We start from the raw sequence: 27,209 nt of genomic DNA, 5'->3' as shown, positions 1-27,209 counted from the left end.
CCCTGAGTCTCCAATTCCTGCCGTTTACTCAAACTGTTTTTATCCATGAGATGAGATGATATTTCTCTTATTCGTCCCACGACGGGGACATTTGGATGTTACAGCAGCCAAGTGGACAGAAGAATACAAGATGAGATATGGACAGAATGTAAAAACTATACGCAAAGCAGCAGTGAAAAGAAATAGATAGATACTTCATTGATCCCAAGCTGGTGTGTGTTCTGCTCAGGGCCTTGGGAGGAAGTGATGCTTGTGTCATCACCAGGATCCATGAGAGTCAGAAGGGGGAGGAGCGAGGGGGCGTACCTCCCGCCCTCTGGGGCCGGACAGCCAATCGCGGCGCTCCGTGGATTACCCTGCTCTCATAAAGAGCCTGACCGGCGCAGTGGCTCAGTTCACCTGAGAACAAACTGCGCGCAACAAGTGGCTCAGCTGAGAAGAAGAAGAAGAAGAAGAGATGGATCACTCCAAACACACTCAGTACGCGTCCGGTGAGAAGAAGGACACCGGGGACGGCGGCTCCGTGCGCAACGGACACTTCGCCGGGCCGGTGAAGCGGCCAGCAGCCGGTGCCGGTGCCGCCGGTGCAGCCGGTGCCGGTGCCGCCGGTGCCGGTGCCGGTGCCGCCGGTGCAGCCGGTGCGCAACAGGCTCCGGGCGCGGAGTCCGGCGCGTCGCCGCGGCCGCCGGTGATGGAGAGCTGGCGGGAGGAGCGCACCCGCAGCGTGGAGGACAACGAGATGAGCCTCCCGTCGCTGGCCGCCGCCTACAGCACCATCCTGCGGGGGCTGGGCGAGGACCCGCAGCGCCAGGGGCTGCTGAAGACCCCCTGGAGGGCCGCCACCGCCATGCAGTTCTTCACCAAGGGCTACCAGGAGAAGATCGTAGGTGGGTTCCTCTTGTCTGTTTCTCCTCTGTCCTGGAATCCACCAATCGAGCCGGTGGAGGTCAACAGGTGGAGGGCAGAGGTCACATCTGCAGAAATCACTTCTCCGCAGAAGTTAGTTGGTTTTAAAGTTTGCTGGTGCAGATGATATGAAATCTTTTGTTATTTCTATTATATTTAGAGATGTACTCGTGGTCAAATGAACTACTCCGTACTTCTATTTCGCTGTCATTTGACAGCTGCACAAAACAAACACAATGTTCTTATAGATAATAACAACCCAATGACATGTCATATTTACTGCCTATACATGTATAAAGCAGTGAGAAGATATGATAGATGTATAATCTCAAGTTGGGAGGGGCCATTCTCATGTTTTCTTTAGCTGCAGTTTTGTTTTTTTTAAGTTTGCTGGTGCAGAGGATATGAAATCAAAACTTTTATTATTACTATTATATTTAGAGATGTACTCGTGGTCAAATAAACTACTCAGTCCTTCTAGTTCACTGTCATTCGCCAGCTGCATAAAACATATGTCAGATGTTCTTATAGATAGAAATAACATGTAATAATTACTGCCTCTACATGTATAACGCAGTACGATGATATTATGATATATGTTTATTTTAAAGTTTTCCAATGCATGACTTGTTCTTCCATTTCCATATTTCCATAAGTATGTTTTTTGGGGCTTGTTGTCAGTGAACGTGACACGTGACTTTGAATTTTTTGAAAGTATCTTTAGTAGTAGAAGTATTCAGGGTTCTTTTCTAGTAGTTTAAGTATAAGTATGTCATTATTAGTAAAATGAGCAGTGTTAAAATATTCTCCTGCACCAGTTAAAATCTTGCATTCAACATTTTATGGAGGAAAGGAAGGAAAATGTGCGTAAAGCATTAAAAGTAAATGTAGACAAAATGACCCCGTCGGTGTCACATGTTGTGAAACTGAATGAAAGCAGCATTTTTGCAATGTGAGTAAATTATTGGTTATTTATCGTTACAGGTTTTGTTTTTTTTAGAAATGATACTCTGAAGTTCAATAATTTCCTAGTATTTCGAAGGACTCGAGTGCAGTACATGTACCTCGTGCACAATCGTCCACGAGTACTTGAGTAGAAGTCCTTAGTTACTTTTCACCTCTGCATTTGACTCTGTCATCGTGGGTAAATATACTGTTATACTATATACGGTTTTGGCACGAAACAGAAAACGAAAGAATTTGTTTCAACGTGAGGATTTTTTTTTCTCGTATGTAAAACTCGTTTCTTTGAACTGTGGGGAATATTATGAAACGCCTCAACTTCCAGACTAGACTTTGAACTGAGCTTTCGTTTTGCGTTCGAACATTTCACACGATGAAAGTGATGCAGCAGCAGCAGTGAGATCCGCTCTCTGATTGGACGAGCCGCTCCGCCTCCTCCACCAGCCCCAAAAAAAACTTGTGAGTGAGTGAGTGAGTGAGTGTGTGAGTGAGTGTGTGCATGTGCGTGTGTGTTCTGCTCAAGGCCTGGGGAGGGAGATGATTGTGTCTTCACCAGGATCCATGAGAGTCAGAAGGGGGAGGATGATTCGCTCCGTCGTGAGTCGGAGACGACACATCTGGCAGAACGTTCTCCTCCAGATGTTCCTGAGCCACTGAATCAAAAAAAAAAAAAAAAGGCAGCTGGAGGTGCGGCGTCACGTCCACACGTGTGTCCGCTTCTCCACGGAGCTGTCAGGGATCTGCCCCCCCCCCCCCCCCCGGCCCCCCTCCTCTCCGCCCCTGCCTCCTCCAGAAACCCCATCTGGAGGCAGTTTGGAGTGTGGGGGTCGCTTGTGTGTGTGAAGCTGTAATGTTGAAGGGGAAGGAATGCGGCGGACGCGAGAGGAGCACGTTGGCGAGTTCTTTTCTCAATATCCTGAGAAGATGCTCCTGTTGTCTTTGGGTTTTGGTTCCGTCCACCTGAAGCCTCGGTGCCCGGGGCACCGGAGGGACGGACGGCGGGACGTGTGTGTGTGTGTGTTGCACTCGTTCACGGAGCAGTGGCGGAGGTGCTGCGTCTCTCTGCTGATTGGCTGCTGCAGGAGCCCCACCCAAACCCCAAAACCCCCTTTTGACTTGCTGGAAAGCAAAAATAAAATGTGTCTTCGGGCCTGAAGCTGCGAGTGTGAGTTGAGCGAATCTCAAATGATACACACTGTTTGTTTGAAATCGTGCGTAGACGTGTATGTGCACAATGTCAACAACACACACACACACACACACACACACACACCTCAGGCGGGAATGTGAAGATGCTGTTGGTGGTCATCTTGCGTCCCGCTGGTCTTCATCCCTGTGTGGTCGCTTGTCTTTGAGGATTGTTGAGTTGAGCTCAGGCTCGTTTGGAGTTTTCTCACAATTCAGTCGTCACAGTGAGAATCAGACTCATCATCTTCCAGGCAAACGGAACAGCACTTCAACGTCCGCAGTGAACATAAAGATTAACAAGGACGTTTTTTGCCAGAGTTGCTTCGCTAATGTGAACGTCTGAAAAAACAGACAAGGACATTTTCGTATCCATGTGTCTCTTGACTCGGCCTCCGGCTCTGTCCCCCGCGTCCGGGGAGGCCCTGCTCCACGCGCCACAACACTTCTCACGGTGACGTCTCTTCTCCTCATGGGAGTGAACGCTGTCGACGTCGAGTGACAGAGTTGGACGTGAACCACCGGCCCCGAGGTGTTTGAACAGGCGCCAGGCGGATCTTTGGATGCCAGGCGCTCGTGAGGCGTGCGACACGTCGCCCGGCCTCCAGCGCACCGTGAGCCCAAAAGCCTCTTGTTTGCCGAGCGCCTGACCGACGGAGCGGCGCCGAGGAAACGTTATGCCCAGATTAAAACGCGGGAATCCTGAGCTCGTGACGGAGCAGGAGGAGGGAAAAACCTCGCGAAGGAACCAGAGCGGGTTGTTTTTTTTCTTCCTCCAAATGTGACGCGCGAGACTCGAAAGACTGTACTGAAAGCCTGTGTTCTCGGTGATGACCAGCAGGGGGCGACCCCACTGGCTGTTTCCATAGAAGTCTGTGAGGAAAAGATTCGACTTCTTCTCACTTGATTTGTGACGTCAGTTTATGGGTCAATCTCTAGTTTCAAGTGTCTCATTGACAGTCAAACCGTATGTAATTGAGAGGTTGATACTGAGTGATTGACAGCTGGTATCATCGAATGGGCGCAGGCCGCGGGTGGATGAGCTCTGAGTTAGGCTCCACCCCCCTGCTCCTCAAAATATAGGGTACCGCGATGGCGCCGGACAAAATGCCGAACTCGAGGCGTCGGGAATGGCATTTTTGCCAAGATGGCCACCGAGCGAGTGACACCTCAGTCATCAGCTGATTGTGTGGTTGCCCAGCAACAACACCACCGACGGCGACAACGAAGGCCCTTTGTTACCCGGCGTAGAGCGTGTCGGATGAAGACAATCATTTGAAACCATTAAAGAACACGTGAGCGTGTTCCATCACACGCGCACACACACACACACACGCACCCGCGCGCGGCAGCACTATTGAATGCCGAGCTGATGGTGAGTAACGCTGTCATTACCTGTCACCCAGGGCGTCAGAGACGACCGACCGACATCCACAGCTGCTGCTCTTTATTTACTAAAGGTTGCTTATGAAAACATTTCAGGACCCGTCAAGTTAATCGCGGAGATCCGGGGACGTGGAAAACGTTTCCAGTAAATCCCACGTGACAGCGACCACGAACGAGCTTCACCACAAGTCTCAATTTTAATTCAGTTGCATCTTCAGACTCGGACATGAGTCAATTCAGTGACTAGCCCCACGTGTCGGTGTCATTCTCTTCGCTGTCCGTCGTGTGTTAGAATCCATGAATCCTCTTTGGACTCATAGATTTATAGACTAGAGCTGCAACAGTTAATCGATTTAGAATCCGTCCATCCATCGTTGACCTCTTCATCCATCTAAGGGTCGCGGGGGGGGGCTGGAGCCAATCCCAGCTAACATTGGGCGAGAGGCGGGGTTCACCCTGGACAGGTCGCCAGCCTATCACAGGGCCACATACAGAGACGGACAACCATTCACACCTACGGTCAATTCAGAGTCTCCAATGAACCTGACTCCATTCTCATGTCTCTGGACTGTGGGAGGAAGACGGAGAACCTGGAGAGAACCCACGCATACACGGGGAGAACATGCAAACTGCACACAGAAAGGCCCTGGTTGGTTCGAACCGGGACTCGAACCCAGAACCTTCTTGCTGCTACACCACCTTAGAATGGACTACTGAATTAATCGCCCGTTACTTTGACAATAAATTCATCGGTTCAAGTCGTTTTTATGAAAAAGAAAAGCCAAAGTTCTCTGATTTCAGCTTCTTCCATGTGAATATGTTCTGGTTTCTTTGCTCCTCTGTGACAGTGAACTCAATATCTTTGGTGTGGGGACGAAACAAAACATCCTCTGGAGGGTTTTGGGAAACACGATGGACATTTTTCACCATTGTATGAACCAAACAACTGATCGGTTCATTCGAGGCAAAATAATCGACAGATGAATCGTGAGTTTCTCTTTTCATCTCTGAATATCTCCACAACTCCCCCGAGAAACTTCACCTTATAAAAGTTCTCTTCAGTCTCACAACAATCCAGTTCATTGGGTTCATTCTGCAAACAACCAGCCAACTACCCTCCAGGTTTCCTAACCTATTAAATAGATAAATGCGAAATGTGTTTCAGGTAATTCAGACAAACAGGTTCAACGCTTCTCTACTTTGCGAAACCTTCGGTAAACACCATTAGGTCTTTGTTGCCGTGTGACCCGAAAGCGAAGCTGCTGTTCTTCTTGGTTATTGTGTTTATCCAGCAGCCGGTCGAACTGTGGATCCGACCAAACGACTTCAGGTCCAAATGATAATGAGCTGGGTCGCCTGGGATGTGCTGCAGGATCGTCAGCGTCGCTGTGGTCCAGACGGAGACGGTTGTCATGACACAGTCGTGGTCCCCAGAGGATGGATCCCAACAATCCCACTTCCATCTGAGGCGGTAGAAGGAAAAAGACAAGAAAATCTGACAATCGGAGAAAAGCTTCCGGTCTCGCGCCTCCGGCCACAAACCACTTCCTCGTGAATGATTAAGAATGGAGGAAAAAAAAATCTTCACGATCAAAACGTTGCCATGGCGATGTTGCGGCGTTCTCCTCCGCCTAGTTCAAACACGGTCTGTTTGCACACACACACCCACACACAATAAGCAGCAGCCCCCCCCCCCCCCCCCCCCCCCTCTGACTGATAACATGTCAGGAAATGAAAAAGTTCCGTGGCGGGAGCGAGAGGCGTCTGCCTCGACACGAACTGATAAGGCGGTTTATTGAAGGCCCCTGGCAACCGAAAAATGCAATAAGGCACCAACAGGAAGTGGCGCGCAGGGGGCAGGGTTATAATTAGACGCCTGGTGTTTAGTGGAAAAAGAAAAACGCCAGAGACGACGATGAAGAGCGGTGGAGGTGGACCGGGCGTCGCCCGACCCTCGTCGAGGGAAGAGACGGAGACGCATTAAAACGTGTGACAAGTCGCGACACGAGGATGAACAGCAGATTAACAAATATCTTGATATCTTTTTAGTAAACAAGCAAATTTCTAATTAATCTTTAAAAAAAAAGAAAGTAAAAGTAAATGCAATGTTATCTAACTCTCAAAGAAATAGATCAAATGAATTCATGAATCCAGGAGCTGAAGTCAAATGACTTGATTCTGAATTATTACAGAGACAGTTCGGGCGGCAGCCATGGTTGAAGGCGAACTTGTTCATATCTTTGTAACTTTTCATTTAATTTCTCCTGTTTTGTTTTGTTTTGTTTTGTTTCCGCGCAGACGTGATGAACGACGCCATCTTCGACGAAGACCACGACGAGATGGTGATCGTCAAGGACATCGACATGTTCTCCATGTGTGAGCATCACCTGGTGCCCATCTTCGGCAGGGTGAGACGCACACACACACACACACACACACACACACACACACACACACACACACACGGACACACACACACACACACGGACACACACACGGACACACACACACAGATACACACAGACACACAGACAGACACAGACACAGACACACACACACACACACACACACACACACAGACAAATACACACACACACACACACACAGCGACAGTTTCTGTTCTGGTCTGTTCTGGTCTGTTCTGGTCTGTTCTGTTCAGGTCTGTTCTGTTCTGTTCTGGTCTGTTCTGGTCTGTTCTGTTCTGGTCTGTTCAGGTCTGTTCTGTTCTGGTCTGTTCTGTTCTGGTCTGTTCTGGTCTGTTCTGGTCTGTTCTGTTCTGTTCTGGTCTGTTCTGTTCTGGTCTGTTCAGGTCTGTTCAGGTCTGTTCTGGTCTGTTCTGGTCTGTTCTGGTCTGTTCAGGTCTGTTCTGGTCTGTTCTGGTCTGTTCTGTTCTGGTCTGTTCTGGTCTGTTCTGTTCTGGTCTGTTCTGGTCTGTTCTGTTCTGTTCTGTTCTGGTCTGTTCTGTTCTGGTCTGTTCAGGTCTGTTCTGGTCTGTTCAGGTCTGTTCTGGTCTGTTCTGGTCTGTTCTGTTCTGGTCTGTTCTGTTCTGTTCTGTTCTGGTCTGTTCTGTTCTGGTCTGTTCTGGTCTGTTCTGTTCTGGTCTGTTCTGGTCTGTTCTGTTCTGGTCTGTTCTGGTCTGTTCTGTTCTGTTCTGTTCTGTTCTGGTCTGTTCTGGTCTGTTCTGGTCTGTTCAGGTCTGTTCTGGTCTGTTCAGGTCTGTTCTGTTCTGGTCTGTTCTGTTCTGTTCTGGTCTGTTCTGTTCAGGTCTGTTCTGTTCTGGTCTGTTCTGTTCTGGTCTGTTCTGTTCTGGTCTGTTCAGGTCTGTTCTGTTCTGGTCTGTTCTGTTCTGGTCTGTTCTGGTCTGTTCTGTTCTGGTCTGTTCTGGTCTGTTCTGTTCTGTTCTGTTCTGGTCTGTTCTGTTCTGGTCTGTTCAGGTCTGTTCTGGTCTGTTCAGGTCTGTTCTGGTCTGTTCTGGTCTGTTCTGTTCTGTTCTGTTCTGTTCTGGTCTGTTCTGTTCTGTTCAGGTCTGTTCTGTTCTGTTCTGGTCTGTTCTGGTCTGTTCTGGTCTGTTCTGTTCTGTTCTGTTCTGGTCTGTTCTGGTCTGTTCTGGTCTGTTCAGGTCTGTTCTGGTCTGTTCAGGTCTGTTCTGTTCTGGTCTGTTCTGTTCTGTTCTGGTCTGTTCTGTTCAGGTCTGTTCTGTTCTGGTCTGTTCTGTTCTGGTCTGTTCTGTTCTGGTCTGTTCAGGTCTGTTCTGTTCTGGTCTGTTCTGTTCTGGTCTGTTCTGGTCTGTTCTGTTCTGTTCAGGTCTGTTCAGGTCTGTTCTGTTCTGGTCTGTTCTGGTCTGTTCTGGTCTGTTCTGGTCTGTTCAGGTCTGTTCTGTTCTGGTCTGTTCTGTTCTGGTCTGTTCTGGTCTGTTCAGGTCTGTTCTGGTCTGTTCTGTTCTGGTCTGTTCTGGTCTGTTCTGGTCTGTTCTGTTCTGTTCTGGTCTGTTCTGTTCTGTTCTGTTCTGGTCTGTTCTGTTCTGGTCTGGTCTGTTCAGGTCTGTTCAGGTCTGTTCTGTTCTGGTCTGTTCTGGTCTGTTCTGGTCTGTTCAGGTCTGTTCTGTTCTGGTCTGTTCTGTTCTGGTCTGTTCTGTTCTGGTCTGTTCTGTCGTCATCCTCATAAACACGTTTTTGATATTTGAGACTGATGACGTCTGACGGAGACGCGGCTGTAGAGGAGAAATCAGGAAACATGATTTAATCCATGTGTCATCATCGCTTATTTCATTTATTTTTTTGCCTTTTCAGCACAAACGTCTTTATATAAACAGAAGAAGCTGCAGGTTGTTGTTCACTGGACATCAGCTGTTCTCACGGCATGAGGGAGGTTCTTATTACCTACAGCTTTTATCCTCATGTTTTTACCTTTTACCATTCGTTATGAAAGAAAAAACATGTTCATTATATACATATACATATATATTTATATATATATACACACACACACACACAGATATACACATAAACATACAAAAGTGCATCTGTTGTTACGTTCACAACACAATTTCGAAGTGAAATTACACAAAATATATTTGTTGATGCAGAAATGAGTCCAGACGAGCTCATGAGTGTGATGATGTCATCCACTTTAACATTTCAAAACAAAAGTTATGTTTTAATATTTGAATCAACAAGACTCTCGTGCAGCGTCCAAATTTGTTCCTCTCGAGGGTGAAGTTCGGATCTGAAGTCTGCAGATGTCCGTTTGTCTTCAGCGTCAGAAAAAGCTGCAATTCTTCATAATTGAATATTTAAAAAATGGTCACAACCATGGAAACATGTCAGGAGATGTTTATCTGAGCAAACTGAGTCTCTGTGTCGTTTCTCACTCGCTGCTCTGAGCGGCAGAGACAGAACACCAGAGACAATGAGATTATCTCAGATCTGTTTGTCCTGCGTTCGTTCCTTCCTTTGGGTTTTTTCCCTCCTGCTGCTGTGACATCATCACTCTCCTCTGACGCCTGATTGGCCTCTTCGCTCCTCCTCCGCTTCCCTTTTATCTCCGTCTTCATCGCCCGCAGGTGCAGCTGATCCTTTTCCACCGGTGTGAATGGGCTGCGATGACAGCAGTGTGTGTGTGTGTGTGTGTGTGTGTGTGTGTGTGTCCATCAGGAGGCTGTTTATGTCCCTAAACCTCCTCCCTCCCTACGCGCTGCCTCTTATCTGACCTCTCTCATCTGTCAGTCAGTCTGTCGCTTCATCCTCCTCATCCTCCTGCTCCTCCTCCTCCTCCTCTTCATCCTCCTCCTCATCCTCCTGCTCCTCCTCCTATTCATCCTCCTCATCCTTCCTCCTCGTCTTCCTGCTCCTCCTCCTCCTTTTCATCCTCCTCCTCCTCTTCATCCTCCTCCTCTTCCTCATCCTCCTCCTCCTCTTCACTCTCCTCCTCGTCCTCCTTCTCCTCCTCCTCTTCCTTTTCATATCCTCTTCCTCCTCTTCCTCCTCCTCCTCCTCCTCCTTTTCATCCTCCTCCTCCTCCTCTTCATCCTCCTACTCTTCCTCTTCCTCCTCCTCTTCACTCTCCTCCTCCTCCTCTTCATCCTCCTCATCCTCCTGCTCCTCCTCCTCTTCCTTTTCATCCTCCTCTTCATCCTCCTCCTCTTCATACTCCTCCTCCTCCTCGTGCTCCTGCTCCTCCTCCTCCTATTCATCCTCCTCCTCCTCCTCGTCATCCTCCTCCTCTTCGTCTTTCTCCTCCTCCTCCTCCTCTTCATCCTCCTCCTCCTCCTTCTCCTCTTCCTTTTCATATCCTCTTCCTCCTCTTCCTGCTCCTCCTCCTCCTTTTCATCCTCCTCCTCCTCCTCTTCATCCTCCTCCTCTTCCTCATCCTCCTCTTCCTCCTCCTCCTCTTCATCCTCCTCCTCTTCCTCTTCACCCTCCTCATCCTCCTGCTCCTCCTCCTCTTCCTTTTCATCCTCATCCTCCTCTTCCTCGTCCTCCTCCTCTTCCTCCTCTCTCTTGATGATGAGGTGGTTGTGCAGGAAGCCACTGGCTGCCTCACAAACTGTTTTTCGACGTTTTGCCGCACGAGAGCAGTTTCTACCGACTGTTCAGAGAAAAACCTCCGGCCTCGTCTTCAGCCCCTGAACTAAAATGTCATCACGCCGTCGCTGTGATGAAACGTCTCATCGAGCGCGACGTCAGTCTGTAACAAGAAGGCAGCAGTGGCTCGGGAGGTAGAGAGGCCGTCCACACACGGGACGGTCTGCGGTTCGATGCCCCCAGTCCGCGTGCTGGTGTGATGGATTACATCCATAACATTCATACTCACAGTACATCAAGAGTACAGCAAAAAACACATGAGCTTTACAAACAGAACATTCATACTCGGTCCGCACCAAGTGTTTCTTTTGAAATTTAGAAAAAGGCAGGGCTGCTTTCTTTTTGGCGCGCGCACACAGAGCCGACAGGGAGCGGGCCGCGAGGAAATATTCTCTGGTCTAAAATCACGTCCTGCCCCTTTAAAGGCGACGCTCGGCCGCCTGAACGCGCCTGAGCGCCGACGGGTGCCGAGAGTCCACGTGGTGGCGGTGCGTTCCGCGCCGTCGGAATTGTCGGACGTCGGAGTCAGTTGATGAAAGAGATCGCTCTGATTGGCTGTTCAGATTTAGCGAATCAGAGGAAGAACGAAAGCTGAAAGTGCCAGAGCCCTGAGACATTACAAACTCCTTATGAAGAGTGAAAGACGCAGGGCAGCGTTAGAGTCCAATATTCACCCTCCTTCTTTGGTCTCCACCAACTCCTGAGAGATTATATTATTAAGAGCGTTGAGTGTTTCCAGGTCTTCACTAAGTGAGATATTGATTATTGATTCAAATCAGACACAGCAGCACACACAAAAATAAGCGGTGGAAATATGATCCAAAAAAATATGAATGAAATAGAAACAGTAGCTTGTACAGAGAGACGGACTGTTTATATACATGTGCAATAAAATAAATTTATTGTGAATAAATCTATTTATCAAAATGAATCATAATCATCTAACGTTGCCACTTGTGTTTGTTGCTCTGGTGCTTTTAAATCCTATGTTCACATGTTGCTGTTAACCGCCATGATTCCACTCGTCATCCTTCTGCTTCTGCTTCTTCTCTTGGTCCCGTTGTCGCTCACGTGCGTCAGAGAACGTGAACCAACCGAGCAGATCAGTGGAGAAGCGTCTGTTCGATGTCGACGCATCAGGACGCTGCAGGGAAAAGGAAAAGGAAAGAAATCGGAAGGATGAGAGATCTGTCGCTGCTGCTGCCCTTTCTCTCGTCTCGTCCACCAATTGCATTTGACATTTGCGAACGTACAGGATGTCTGTGTGTGTGTGTGTGTGTGTGTGTGTGTGTGTGTGTGTGTCAGAGCATTAGAGCCTGCGGCCGAACGCAGCAGTGATTCTCGTCCTCCGTCTCCTCCGCCGCTCGACCACCTGCTCTGCTCTCGTCTTTTAAGAAAAAGCTGCATTTCACTGAACGTTCCCTGACGACACTTTATTATTATTTTATTTTTTTCTGGCCAAAATATCCTCGACCTTTTAGCACAATATCCTCTCGTCGGCTGAACCCAAGAAGGTTCTGGGTTCGAGTCCCGGTTCGAACCAACCAGGGCCTCTCTGTGTGCAGTTTGCATGTTCTCCCCGTGTGTGCGTGGGTTCTCTCCAGGTTCTCCGTCTTCCTCCCACAGTCCAGAGACATGAGAATGGAGTCAGGTTCATTGAGACTCTGAATTGACCGTAGGTGTGAATGTGAGAGTGAGTGGTTGTCCGTCTCTGTATGTGGCCCTGCGATAGGCTGGAGACCTGTCCAGGGTGAACCCCGCCTCTCGCCCAACGTCAGCTGGGATTGGCTCCAGCCCCTATTATTTGTCTTACAGTTGAGTGTGAGGTTTCAGATGTCTTGGTTAGTGCATCCTGAACAATGCATTATTAATATTTCATTTTACGAGTGGGGTAAAGATCGTATCAGATCAGTATCGGATCGGACACGAAAAAATGGTACGGCCCCGTCCCTAGTTTTCGTGGCACGTCTGAGGCCGACGACGTGATAAGAACGATATTGTTTCGATATTGTGTTATATTGTTTTTTAAAAAACAAAAAATCATCTACATCTTTATAACGTCTTCAGCTTTTCCGCCACATTTGAATATCTGCCACATGTTGTCAACCGCCATCAAAAACGATGACAACGAAGAAGAAGAAGAAGGAAACGTAAATGCTAATCTACTGTACGACCAATCACGTTGCGATCTCTTATCATGTTGTGGCTTGTACAACCACAGCTCGAGTTCCACTTCCTGTTCCTGATGACGTCACAGTGACGGAATAAGAAAAATATTTGACCTTGAATTTCTCCCTCTTTGCGCAGGTTCACATCGGTTACCTGCCCAACAAGAGAGTCCTGGGCCTCAGCAAGCTCGCCAGGTGAGTCCGCTCACTCCACTGTGTGTGTGTGTGTGTGTGTGTGTGTGTGTGTGTGTGTGTGTGTGAGAGAGAGAGTGAGAGAAAGCTCGTGTGTGTTTAAGCTGATTATTAAAACATGTGTTTGTGTGTGTGTGTGTGTGTGTGAGTGTGTGTGTGTGTGTGTGTGTGTGTGTGTGTGTGTGTGTGTGTGTGTGTGTGTGTGTGTGTGTGTGTGTGTGTGTGTGTGTGTGTGTGTGTGTGAGTGTGTGTGTGAGTGTGTACCAGTGTAGAATCTGATCCCACTGACCCCAATACCTTCAGGCTTATCAAACTAACTCCCCTCACACACACACACACACACACACACACACACACACACACACACACACACGCACACACGCACGCACGGTGACGACAGCAGCTGAACCATTCACATCATTGAGACACAAACAGGAAGGCGTGGTCAGCAGGAAGAGACGGAATTAAGGAAAACACTCATATGATAATATGATCATGATTTCTTTTTCTGGGAGATGATTTTCAGAATATTATTCCCCAGTTGACTTGAACTGAGCTGCAGCTTCTTCCAGCCGTAAACAGATGAAGTCTCTCATCTCCGCGGCGTCGTTTCCTTTCCCCCCGTCACGTGTCGTTCACTTCGTGCCGCCGCGCGTCACGCGACCCGGTGACATTTCCTCCGAGGTGGTCGAGGTCGGATTTGTCCCCGGTGGTTTTGCTCACGTGAAGAGCGACGGGTCGGAGTGGACGACCGGGTCGCTTCTGAAGATCTGCTCGTTGTACGTACGCTCCCTCGTCCAATCCGACGACAGATGCACAAATCACGCAGATCATTTCTGGGGTTTTAGTGCCTTTTGTTTTTAATCCTGAGGTTTTGACTTGTTTTCTGACGTGTCTGTTTGTTTGCTTGATTTTATTGCTTCTACATTTGAGTCTTTTAAAAAGTGCTATATTAATAAAAAGGGGATTACTGTTAGTGAGAAATGTCCGTATGAACGACCTCAGGTCGTGAGACATCACATAAGATGATATTTAAAAAATGCTAGAGGTCAGTGAAGTGAATCACCAACAAGACACAAAACAAAAGACACACAAAAGACACAAAAGACACAAAATACACAAAAACAAAGAGACAAAAAAATATTAATTTTTTAATTAAAAATAAAAACAGTTTTTTACTATTTTTTTCATTTTTTACAATTTTACTTGTTTTTCCTTTTTTTAAATCTATTTTTTACAGTTTTACTTGTTTTTCGTATTTTTTTTACAGTTTTTACTTTTTTAAACTTATTTTTAGTTTGACTTGTTTTTAACTTATTTATTTATTTATTTAACAATTTTTAACTTATTTTTTACAGTTTAACTTTTTTAAACTTATTCTTAGTTTTACTTGTTTTTCACTTTTTAAAACAATTTTTAACTCTATTTTTTACATTTTCTTGTTTTTCCTTTTTTTTTTTTACAGTTTTCCTTTTTTAAGCTTATTCTTAGTTTTACTTGTTTTTAACTGATGTATTCATTTATTTTACAATTTTTAACTTATTTTTTTAACAGTTGACTTGTTTTCATACTTATTTTTGATTTGAATTGTTTTTAACTTATTTATTTATTTTACAATTTACAATTTATTTTTTAACAGTTTGACATGTTTTTAAACTTTTTCTTGTTTAACTTGTTTTTAGACTTATTTATTTTACAATTCTTAACTTCTTTTTTAACAGTATTACTTGTTTTTATACTTATTTTTTTAGTTTAACTTGTTTTTATACTTATTTTTAGTTCGAATTGTTTTCAACCTATTTATTTATGTATTTTACAATTTTTAACTTATTTTTTAACAGTTTGACATGTTTTTATACTTATTTTTAGTTTAACTTGTTTTTATACTGATTTTTAGTTTTAATTGTTTTTAACTTGTTTATTTATTTGACAATTTTTAACTTATTTTTTGAACAGTGTTACTTGATCTTGTACTTGTTTTTGGTGTGACTTGTTTTTAACTTGTGTTTTGAACAGTATTACTTGTTTGTAACTTGTGTTTTGAACAGTATTACTTGTTTTTAACTTATGTTTTGAACAGTGTTACTTGTTTTTAAGTTATTTTTTGAACAGTATTACTTGTTTTTAACTTGTGTTTTGAACAGTTACTTGTTTTTAACTTGTGTTTTGAACAGTGTTACTTGTTTTTAACTTGTGTTTTGAACAGTATTACTTGTTTTTAACTTGTGTTTTGAACAGTATTGCTTGTTTGTAACTTATGTTTTGAACAGTGTTACTTGTTTTTAACTTGTGTTTGGACAGTATTACTTGTTTTTAACTTGTGTTTTGAACAGTATTACTTGTTTTTAACTTGTTTCGAACAGTATTACTTGTTTTTAACTTGTGTTTCGAACAGTGACTTGTTTTTATTTTGTGTTTTGAACAGTATTACTTGTTTTTAACTTGTGTTTTGAACAGTATTACTTGTTTTTAACTTGTGTTTTGAACAGTGTTACTTGTTTTTAACTTGTGTTTTGAACAGTATTACTTGTTTTTAACTTATGTTTTGAACAGTATTACTTGTTTTTAACTTGTGTTTTGAACAGTATTACTTGTTTTTAACTTGTGTTTTGAACAGTATTACTTGTTTTTAACTTATGTTTTGAACAGTGTTACTTGTTTTTAACTTGTGTTTTGAACAGTATTACTTGTTTTTAACTTATGTTTTGAACAGTATTACTTGTTTTTAACTTGTGTTTTGAAGTATTACTTGTTTTTAACTTGTGTTTTGAACAGTATTACTTGTTTTTAACTTGTGTTTTGAACAGTATTACTTGTTTTTAACTTGTGTTTTGAACAGTATTACTTGTTTTTAACTTATGTTTTGAACAGTGTTACTTAACTTATGTTTTGAACAGTGTTACTTGTTTTTAACTTGTGTTTTGAACAGTATTACTTGTTTTTATCTTGTGTTTTGAACAGTATTACTTGTTTTTAACTTGTGTTTTGAACAGTATTACTTGTTTTTAACTTGTGTTTTGAACAGTGTTACTTGTTTTTAAGTTATTTTTTGAACAGTATTACTTGTTTTTAACTTGTGTTTTGAACAGTTACTTGTTTTTAACTTGTGTTTTGAACAGTGTTACTGGTTTTTAACTTGTGTTTTGAACAGTATTACTTGTTTTTAACTTGTGTTTTGAACAGTATTGCTTGTTTGTAACTTATGTTTTGAACAGTGTTACTTGTTTTTAACTTGTGTTTGGACAGTATTACTTGTTTTTAACTTGTGTTTTGAACAGTATTACTTGTTTTTAACTTGTTTCGAACAGTATTACTTGTTTTTAACTTGTGTTTCGAACAGTTACTTGTTTTTATTTTGTGTTTTGAACAGTATTACTTGTTTTTAACTTGTGTTTTGAACAGTATTACTTGTTTTTAACTTGTGTTTTGAACAGTGTTACTTGTTTTTAACTTGTGTTTTGAACAGTATTACTTGTTTTTAAGTTATGTTTTGAACAGTATTACTTGTTTTTAACTTGTGTTTTGAACAGTATTACTTTTTTTTAACTTGTGTTTTGAACAGTATTACTTGTTTTTAACTTATGTTTTGAACAGTGTTACTTGTTTTTAACTTGTGTTTTGAACAGTATTACTTGTTTTTAACTTATGTTTTGAACAGTATTACTTGTTTTTAACTTGTGTTTTGAAGTATTACTTGTTTTTAACTTGTGTTTTGAACAGTATTACTTGTTTTTAACTTGTGTTTTGAACAGTATTACTTGTTTTTAACTTGTGTTTTGAACAGTGTTACTTGTTTTTAACTTATGTTTTGAACAGTGTTACTTAACTTATGTTTTGAACAGTGTTACTTAACTTATGTTTTGAACAGTGTTACTTGTTTTTAACTTGTGTTTTGAACAGTATTACTTGTTTTTAACTTGTGTTTTGAACAGTGTTACTTGTTTTTAACTTATGTTTTGAACAGTATTACTTGTTTTTAACTTATGTTTTGAACAGTATTACTTGTTTTTAACTTATGTTTTGAACAGTATTACTTGTTTTTAACTTGTGTTTTGAACAGTATTACTTGTTTTTAACTTGTGTTTTGAACAGTGTTACTTGTTTTTAACTTATGTTTTGAACAGTATTACTTGTTTTTAACTTATGTTTTGAACAGTATTACTTGTTTTTAACTTGTGTTTTGAACAGTATTACTTGTTTTTAACTTATGTTTTGAAGTATTACTTGTTTTTAACTTGTGTTTTGAACAGTGTTACTTGTTTTTAACTTGTGTTTTGAACAGTATTACTTGTTTTTAACTTGTGTTTTGAACAGTATTACTTGTTTTTAACTTATGTTTTGAAGTGTTACTTGTTTTTAACTTGTGTTTTGAACAGTATTACTTGTTTTTAACTTATGTTTTGAAGTGTTACTTGTTTTTAACTTGTGTTTTGAACAGTGTTACTTGTTTTTAACTTGTTTTGAACAGTGTTACTTGTTTTTAACTTATGTTTTGAACAGTATTACTTGTTTTTAACTTATGTTTTGAAGTGTTACTTGTTTTTAACTTATGTTTTGAACAGTATTACTTGTTTTTAACTTATGTTTTGAACAGTGTTACTTGTTTTTAACTTATGTTTTGAACAGTATTACTTGTTTTTAACTTGTGTTTTGAACAGTATTACTTGTTTTTAACTTGTGTTTTGAACAGTATTACTTGTTTTTAACTTATGTTTTGAAGTGTTACTTGTTTTTAACTTGTGTTTTGAACAGTATTACTTGTTTTTAACTTGTGTTTTGAACAGAATAACTTGTTTTTAACTTATGTTTTGAAGTGTTACTTGTTTTTAACTTGTGTTTTGAACAGTGTTACTTGTTTTTAACTTATGTTTTGAACAGTACTACTTGTTTTTATCTTGTGTTTTGAACAGTGTTACTTGTTTTTAACTTATGTTTTGAAGTGTTACTTGTTTTTAACTTGTGTTTTGAACAGTGTTACTTGTTTTTAACTTATGTTTTGAACAGTATTACTTGTTTTTATCTTGTGTTTTGAACAGTGTTACTTGTTTTTATCTTGTGTTTTGAACAGTGTTACATGTTTTTAACTTGTGTTTTGAACAGTGTTACTTGTTTTTAACTTATGTTTTGAACAGTATTACTTGTTTTTAACTTGTGTTTTGAACAGTATTACTTGTTTTTAACTTATGTTTTGAAGTGTTACTTGTTTTTAACTTGTGTTTTGAACAGTGTTACTTGTTTTTAACTTGTGTTTTGAACAGTATTACTTGTTTTTAACTTGTGTTTTGAACAGTATTACTTGTTTTTAACTTATGTTTTGAAGTGTTACTTGTTTTTAACTTGTGTTTTGAACAGTATTACTTGTTTTTAACTTGTGTTTTGAACAGAATAACTTGTTTTTAACTTATGTTTTGAAGTGTTACTTGTTTTTAACTTGTGTTTTGAACAGTGTTACTTGTTTTTAACTTATGTTTTGAACAGTATTACTTGTTTTTATCTTGTGTTTTGAACAGTGTTACTTGTTTTTAACTTATGTTTTGAACAGTATTACTTGTTTTTATCTTGTGTTTTGAACAGTGTTACTTGTTTTTATCTTGTGTTTTGAACAGTGTTACATGTTTTTAACTTGTGTTTTGAACAGTGTTACTTGTTTTTAACTTATGTTTTGAACAGTATTACTTGTTTTTAACTTGTGTTTTGAAGTGTTACTTGATTTTAACTTGTGTTTTGAACAGTGCTACTTGTTCTTGTACTTGTTTTGGGGCGGCGTGTGTTGCTCTCATGTCTTCTACAGTCTGATCATGAATCCTCTGTGATGCGTGTGATGTGACTCGTCCTCAGTCCGTGACCGTGACGACTGACGTGTTTCCTCTTGTCTCCTCAGGATCGTTGAAATCTACAGTCGTCGACTTCAAGGTACCAGAGTCAAATCATTCATTTGGTTGTCTTCACTTCCTGCTCAGAGTCCAGCGGCTCCTTATCTCTGACCCGGCTCATGTTTGTCCGTCCGTCCGTCCACAGTTCAGGAGAGGTTGACCAAACAAATCGCCGTGGCGATCACCGAGGCCCTGCATCCCACCGGGGTCGGCGTCGTCATCGAGGCAACGTACGAAACGTCTCCTCTCCTTCTTCATTCCTCCTCTCATTTCTTCACCTTCACCTCCTCTTTCTTCACCTTCACCTCCTCTTTCTTTACCTTCACCTCCTCTTTCTTTACCTTCACCTCCTCTTTCTTCACCTTCACCTCCTCTTTCTTTACCTTCACCTCCTCTTTCTTTACCTTCACCTCCTCTTTCTTCACCTTCACCTCTTCTTTCTTTACCTTCACCTCCTCTTTCTTTACCTTCACCTCCTCTTTCTTTACCTTCACCTCTTCTTTCTTCACCTTCACCTCCTCTTTCTTTACCTTCACCTCCTCTTTCTTTACCTTCACCTCTTCTTTCTTCACCTTCACCTCTTCTTTCTTCACCTTCACCTCCTCTTTCTTTATCTTCACCTCCTCTTTCTTTACCTTCACCTCCTCTTTCTTTATCTTCACCTCTTCTTTCTTTATCTTCACCTCCTCTTTCTTTACCTTCACCTCCTCTTTCTTTACCTTCACCTCTTCTTTCTTTACCTTCACCTCTTCTTTCTTTACCTTCACCTCCTCTTTCTTTACCTTCACCTCCTCTTTCTTTACCTTCACCTCTTCTTTCTTTATCTTCACCTCCTCTTTCTTTATCTTCACCTCCTCTTTCTTTACCTTCACCTCCTCTTTCTTTACCTTCACCTCCTCTTTCTTTACCTTCACCTCCTCTTTCTTTACCTTCACCTCCTCTTTCTTTATCTTCACCTCCTCTTTCTTTACCTTCACCTCCTCTTTCTTTACCTTCACCTCCTCTTTCTTTACCTTCACCTCCTCTTTCTTTACCTTCACCTCCTCTTTCTTTACCTTCACCTCCTCTTTCTTTACCTTCACCTCCTCTTTCTTTATCTTCACCTCCTCTTTCTTTACCTTCACCTCTTCTTTCTTTACCTTCACCTCTTCTTTCTTTACCTTCACCTCCTCTTTCTTTATCTTCACCTCCTCTTTCTTTACCTTCACCTCCTCTTTCTTTACCTTCACCTCTTCTTTCTTTACCTTCACCTCCTCTTTCTTTACCTTCACCTCCTCTTTCTTTACCTTCACCTCCTCTTTCTTTACCTTCACCTCCTCTTTCTTTACCTTCACCTCTTCTTTCTTTACCTTCACCTCTTCTTTCTTTACCTTCACCTCCTCTTTCTTTATCTTCACCTCCTCTTTCTTTACCTTCACCTCCTCTTTCTTTACCTTCACCTCTTCTTTCTTTACCTTCACCTCCTCTTTCTTTACCTTCACCTCCTCTTTCTTTACCTTCACCTCCTCTTTCTTTACCTTCACCTCCTCTTTCTTTACCTTCACCTCCTCTTTCTTTATCTTCACCTCCTCTTTCTTTATCTTCACCTCCTCTTTCTTTACCTTCACCTCCTCTTTCTTTACCTTCACCTCCTCTTTCTTTACCTTCACCTCCTCTTTCTTTACCTTCACCTCCTCTTTCTTTATCTTCACCTCCTCTTTCTTTATCTTCACCTCCTCTTTCTTTATCTTCACCTCCTCTTTCTTTACCTTCACCTCTTCTTTCTTTACCTTCACCTCCTCTTTCTTTACCTTCACCTCCTCTTTCTTTATCTTCACCTCCTCTTTCTTTATCTTCACCTCCTCTTTCTTTACCTTCACCTCTTCTTTCTTTACCTTCACCTCTTCTTTCTTTACCTTCACCTCCTCTTTCTTTATCTTCACCTCCTCTTTCTTTACCTTCACCTCCTCTTTCTTTACCTTCACCTCCTCTTTCTTTATCTTCACCTCCTCTTTCTTTACCTTCACCTCCTCTTTCTTTATCTTCACCTCCTCTTTCTTTACCTTCACCTCCTCTTTCTTTACCTTCACCTCCTCTTTCTTTACCTTCACCTCCTCTTTCTTTACCTTCACCTCCTCTTTCTTTACCTTCACCTCCTCTTTCTTTACCTTCACCTCTTCTTTCTTTACCTTCACCTCCTCTTTCTTTACCTTCACCTCCTCTTTCTTTACCTTCACCTCCTCTTTCTTTACCTTCACCTCCTCTTTCTTTACCTTCACCTCCTCTTTCTTTATCTTCACCTCCTCTTTCTTTATCTTCACCTCCTCTTTCTTTATCTTCACCTCCTCTTTCTTTACCTTCACCTCCTCTTTCTTTCCCTTCACCATCTCTTTCCTTCTCTCTTCTTCCCGTCGCTTGTTTCCTCGTCGTTCATCCCTCTCTCCCTCTCTCCTCAGTCACATGTGCATGGTGATGCGCGGCGTTCAGAAGATGAACAGTAAAACCGTGACCAGCACCATGTTGGGCGTTTTCAGGGAAGATCCGAAAACCCGGGACGAGTTCCTGACGCTGATCAGGAGCTGAGGAGGACGGAGCCCCGCCCCCGCCTCCTCCGCCTCCTCCTCCTCCTCCTCCTCCTCCTCCTCCTCCTCCTCCTCCTGTTGCCTGGGTTACCTTCACCTGCACGGACCAGCCACTCGTGCGAAATGTGTATGTGTGTGTGTGTGTGTGTGTGTGTGTGTGTGTGTGTGTCCATCCCACCAGTGGCGGCGACAGTGTGTTCACTGTGTCTGGATTTTTTTAACAGGTCAGATCAGGCGAAGCGTCAGAGGCCTTCGACTGACATGTTGTTTGTTTTCAGGTGACGGGACTTTACCCCCTTTTGTCCACGAGACTCGTGTGTGTGTGTGTGTGTGTGTGTGTGTGTGTCAGTCAATCATCAGCCACTGACGCCGTAACACAGAAGAAGAGTTTACAGACAGAAAGACAACAGACAGTCGTGAGGACGCCGGTGCCGAGAGAGAATCAGAGTGAACGTCTGCGTGTGAAAGAAAAAAATACATAAATATATTATTTCATTATCTTTAAAAATATAATTTTCCTCTCACATAATAACTGATAACTCGACAGTGAGGTTGTGACGTTCACGTGTTTTGTTTTGATTTGACAGTTCGTGACAGTTATGAAAACACGACTCGACGTCAGAGACGAGTCACAGACGAGTCACAGACGAGTCACAGACGAGTCACAGACGAGTCACAGACAAGTCACAGACGAGTCACAGACGTCACTGAAACATTTCCAGATCCCAGCGTCTGGAAAAAGAAAACGTCACTTCTGACATTTTGCAGACAAACGCCACAGATGATGATGGTGATGAGAAATATCAGTAGATATAAAGATCGATGAGACAAAATCATCATGTCGATCGTGTAACTCCTCAGTTTAAATCAAATCACTTCTTATTTCACTTTTGATTCACAACGTCTCGGTCTGAGTTCATTTAAAACTCAAACTGATTCCACGAAGTCGAAAGTTAGAAAAATACAAATTGCAATGAAACTTGGTGATAAATCATTTTGGGGAAAACACGAGCTAAAGTCACGGAGCTTCATATGAGAATGACACCAGTTCTTCTCATTTTTACAGTTATTATTATTATTATTACTATTATAGTTATTACATTAGTCCTGTGTTGAGATCTTCCTTCTTGTGCCAACTCGCCTCTCGATTTAAACCAAAAAGCGACTTCGCGGCGACGTGACGCTGCAGATTCACTGTCGTCTGGAAGGAAACGGAAAATCTTAAAAGAAAAGTGTGCGTGGAAAATGATATGTGTGTGTGTGTGCGTGTGTGTGTGTGTGAGCATTCTGTACAGTTACATCCAGCAGATGAACACAGGAGATAAATGTGGTGATTTTGGGAAGTTTTAACTTGTGTAACGTGACGACGACGTGTGTGTGTGTGTGTCTGTGTGTGAGACTGTGTGTGTGTGTGTGTGTGTGTCTCTGTGTATGTGTGTGTATGTATATGTATATCTTTGTGTGTATGCATGTGTGTGTGTGTATGTGTGTGTGTGTGTGTGTGTGAGAGTGTGTGTGTGTGTGTGTGTCTCTGTGTATGTGTGTGTGTATGTATATGTATATGTATATCTTTGTGTGTATGCGTGTGTGTGTGTGTATGTGTGTGTGTCTGTGTGTGTGTGTGTATGTGTGTGTGTGTGTGTGTGTGTGTGTGTGTGTGTGTGTGTGTGTGTGTGTGTGTGTGTGTGTCTGTGTGTGTGTGTGTGTGTGTTGTTTCCGTGGCCTTGTGGAGAAGGTCGGCCTGTTTCTTTGGCCCCTTCACCGTCATTGTCACTTCACTTTACTCTGTTGATTTGAAGAGACTTTTTAAATCAAAGAAAATAAACTGACTGCATGTGACGACGACGTCCGTCTGATTCTTTCACACAGAACTGACACGCGGTTTGTTCACTGTGTTAAAAACGTCCTTTGGTCCGACGGACGCACATTTAGACGGCGTGAGCAGAAGACAGACAACCGGAGGGAGCTCCTGTTACTTTGACTCCTGGGTTTAATGAACACGACGTTTACACGTGAAATGAAAATGAGCCTCGGTGAAAGAAACACGGTCACTTTTTATTTTACCAACTCAGATATTTTAACTGTTTATGGCAGCAAAGAGACAAAAATGGACGTAAAAAACAGCCACAGTGGAAACAGAGAGACACGACTGCAAAAAGACAAATGAACTACTGGACATCACCGACGAGGAGACAGACACAAAACGACAAAGAGACAAAGGGACCGGAGCGACACGAGAGGGACCCGACGACGAGAGACAAAACTACAAAGACTCAGAAACTACCAGGAAGATGCACTGAAAGACGACCAACGGCCAGAGAGACTCAACACCTCCACAGAGACACCGTCCAGGCAAAGGGACCAGTGACGACGACAGGAGACACAAAACGCAGAGTGTTTCGTGTCTCCTGCGGACGGAGGAGACGGAGGAAACCTCCAGCGGCGAAGTGGGAGCAGAATAAAAGGAAAAGAGGAGCCGGGCCCCTCGGAGGGTTTGGATCTGACCCCGGTGGAGGAGGAGCTGATCGAGGCCTGGAACGTCTGACGAGGGGAATGACTCAGCAGAGGTTTTGTAACATCAGGCCCGCGTGTGTGTGTGTGTGTGTGTGTGTGTGTGTGTGTGTGTGTGTGTGTGTGTGTGTGTGTGTGTGTGTGTGTGTGTGTGTGTGTGTGTGTGTGTGTGCAGAGCGTTACGGTCGACTCTCATAAACTGAACCGGCAGCTGAAGTCTTGAATATTATAAATATATTTCTATTTGAGTTTTCCTTCGGCATCATCAGATAATAACTGGTCTTATAACTGGGAAGTGAAAACTGAAATGTGCCCTAAAGGAATTCATCACTTTATCTATCAATTTCCCGCTTTTTAAAACTTACGAATCTGCTGAAATATTGTTATTCGCACGTTTACTGGGATGTACTGAAAAAAGAATATATAACAATAAGCAACACTATGTCTCATTGTCTCTACTGATTTTCCATTATACTTTTTTTCAAATACGATGTAAAAACAGGAAACTGAATTTCACGTGGTATTAAAGATGTCACATATTTTGGATCTGCAGACACATTTGTTCTCACGTCACCTGGTCACGTGATGAGTTCACTGTCGTCTCACTGTACCTGCAGCTTGAAACAAACTGAAGCGGTAAGAAGAAAAAAACAACAAAACATAATTCATGTATAGAAAACACCACTAATATCATAAAAAAACAGTGATTAACAGTGAATGTGTTTCGTCATGGGTCTGTTTGGAGCCATCATTGATCTATAAAAACCTGCCAATAGTGAAAAAAGGAAAAGGGGATCAATAAAGTCACTTGGTCGCGACTCCGGCGCCCTCTAGTGGTGGAACAGAGACTGTGGAGGAGACCAAGCTCTCAAACCTCGTTTGTTTATGAATGGAAACAAGAAAAAAAGTAGATTCCAGATAATAAAGTTTCAGGAAAACTGCCTCTTCAATCCCTTTCAGGTTTCTGCTCAAACGGCACGGACTCAAATAAAGTTTAAAAACATACATTTGAAGTTTATTGTTCCTGCGGAGTTTGAGTCTGTTTGTATGGAAAAGATTTTTGATTTGATCCCATAATATCAACATATAATATCAACAATCACAATCAAGGACTGATAATAAATATAACAGTTTGTGAGCATCTGAGTCCAAAGCAGAAAACTAAATAAGGAACTTTATTTGAGATATTCTAGATCTTTTTGAATCATTTCACATAAACTAAATCTTATCGTTTCTCGCTTGAGCCCATGAATAAAAAACTCTCGCTGCTAAAAACTTCTCTTGATAAATATTATTCATGATACGAACCCTCAGACCTTCATGTTTAAAATCAGTGTGGAATGTCCCTTTAAGAGCAGCAGCGTTAACCTTTGACCCCTCGGACTGACGCCAGCATGAGTCGACTGCTTATGAATCTATGACCAGAAAACCATTCTGGTGGAATAAGACTTTAGAGGGATAAAGAGAATATGTCTTTCTGTGATAACTTCTCTTCATGAATAAGAGATGGTAGTTTGAGAATACATTTGTAAGAGATTAGTTTTTTAGATATTCAATCACATTTTCTTTGGATATAAAAGATAAATTTTTTGAGATATTAGTAGAAACAGGACAGTTTAGAGATCAGATATTTTCTTGAGATGTTTTTCAGGATGACATTCTATTTAGAGTTACAAAATATTTTTCAGAGACAAACGTTTTTGAAAAAAGAGATGACAACTTGAAAAAATGACTTCCAGAGACCTTGAGATTGGACCTTTCTAAGAATAAGATATTTTGAAATGACATTTTTTCAGAGAGAACTTTTTCCGGATGACATCTACGACAAGATGAGTTTTTTTAAGACAAAGATTAATATAAGACGCCTGTAGCTTTAAGATTTTTTGGACGCAGCATTTGTTTCCCATGTTTCTGTGAAACGGGCCAACCAGGGCCTTTCTGTGTGCAGTTTGCATGTTCTCCCCGTGTGTGCGTGGGTTCTCTCCAGGTTCTCCGTCTTCCTCCCACAGTCCAGAGACATGCAGAATGGGGTCAGGTTCATTGGAGACTCTGAATTGACCGTAGGTGTGAATGTGAGAGTGAATGGTTGTCCGTCTCTGTATGTGGCCCTGTGATAGGCTGAGACCTGTCCAGGGTGAACCCCGCCTCTCGCCCAACGTCAGCTGGGATTGGCTCCAGCCCCCCGCGACCCTTAAAGACGATGGATGCTGTGAAACCTAAGGTGTGAACTTAGATGTTGAATTCATGAAAGTATTTTCCCCCAAAGACTACTAGAACACGTTTTACTGTGGAGACAGAAACAAAGCACAGACGGACACGACGGAGGAGTTACAACTTTTTGTCTTTATGTATAACGGGGCATGCCAAATCACAGCATTCTGGTTTGTCGCGACAAAATTACAGCAAGAGACATTGAAAAACACTTGAACGTATTCCCAACACACACACACACACACACACACACACGGTGACTCACACATTTCCTTTTTTTTGTACAGACCAGAATAATTCATAACTTCAAATCAGCATTAAGAAGTACCTACAGAGCCCAGGAGCCACGTGGGCCGCAGGTCGTCGTTCACACTGCGGACGTCAACGGGCAATTCAGGTTTGAGTTTGTGTTCTTTGATTTTCACATTTAGTCTTTGAACGCAGCACAAACAGAACGGGACGCGAAGCCGCTGAGGAGGTCCAACGCTCAAATACACGATCAAGTTCATTTTGATTTTGAAATAATGACTGAAACTGTTGGAAAGAACATTGCGACCCGTTTGTTCATCACGTTCATCAAACTGTTGAATCAGGAATGAATTGCACTTGAAACATGAAACAAGATGATTTTTCTCCAAAATCTGTTTCTCTCCGTTTCAAACTGAGCAGGTTTATTTTTTTTTTCAGGGGAAATTCAAACCACAGGAAACTATGAACGTAACGTAAGTATTTATGAAACAACAGAATATTAATCTATGACTCTCCGGCTGTGAGAATTCAACAAATGTTGGATGATTTTTTTGCTGAATAGAATTTGAATCACTGAACATTATGAAAATGATTCATAATGTGTTTCAATCACGTCTGACAGATACTCGACTGTCTACATAAGGTCAATAATGAGTCCAATATTTTTTCCTGTAGCATATTGGATCAGTCAAAACCTAAAAATAACCAAAATATTCTCCAGTTGTAAAAATTTATGCATTTCACTGCTGCGTTATTAATTCTGATTTTGTTTATTAAACTGAATGAATCAATCAGCCAAATCTTATTTTCAGAAATGCTAAACAATGGACGTTAAAGTTAAACTGCTGCTCAGACAAAACATAATCAAACGCATTTAAAGACGTTCATTTGACGATTAACCAAGAAAATCATAAAAAACAA

At 42.2% G+C, this 27,209-nt stretch overlaps 1 protein-coding gene across 1 annotated transcript; it reads left to right on the top strand.

Annotated features, from left to right (window-relative positions):
• The first annotated feature begins 240 nt into the window (after nt 1–240).
• On the top strand, nt 241–22,809 carry gch1 (GTP cyclohydrolase 1). The gene is made up of 6 exons (XM_035629341.2): nt 241–887; nt 6,739–6,848; nt 12,831–12,886; nt 18,765–18,796; nt 18,902–18,986; nt 21,192–22,809. Exons 1-6 carry the CDS (start codon nt 458–460, stop codon nt 21,316–21,318), a joined length of 840 nt encoding a protein of 279 aa, XP_035485234.2. The 5' UTR covers nt 241–457; the 3' UTR covers nt 21,319–22,809.
• Nucleotides 22,810–27,209: the final 4,400 nt, after the last annotated feature.

Source organism: Scophthalmus maximus, chromosome 4, assembly GCF_022379125.1.
Source record: "Scophthalmus maximus strain ysfricsl-2021 chromosome 4, ASM2237912v1, whole genome shotgun sequence".
Lineage (NCBI taxonomy): Eukaryota > Metazoa > Chordata > Actinopteri > Pleuronectiformes > Scophthalmidae > Scophthalmus > Scophthalmus maximus.
Note: the sequence above shows the minus strand (reverse complement) of the source record. Positions and strands in the feature narration are given on the sequence as shown.

What these genes read in the sequence shown, in the direction of transcription:
- gch1 (XM_035629341.2), top strand. Translation starts at nt 458, where the DNA reads ATGGATCACTCCAAACACACTCAGTACGCGTCCGGTGAGAAGAAGGAC. An exon ending in CTACAGTCGTCGACTTCAAG is followed by an intron (nt 18,797 to 18,901) that starts GTACCAGAGTCA and finishes GTCCGTCCACAG; the next exon opens with TTCAGGAGAGGTTGACCAAA. An exon ending in GGCGTCGTCATCGAGGCAAC is followed by an intron (nt 18,987 to 21,191) that starts GTACGAAACGTC and finishes CTCTCTCCTCAG; the next exon opens with TCACATGTGCATGGTGATGC.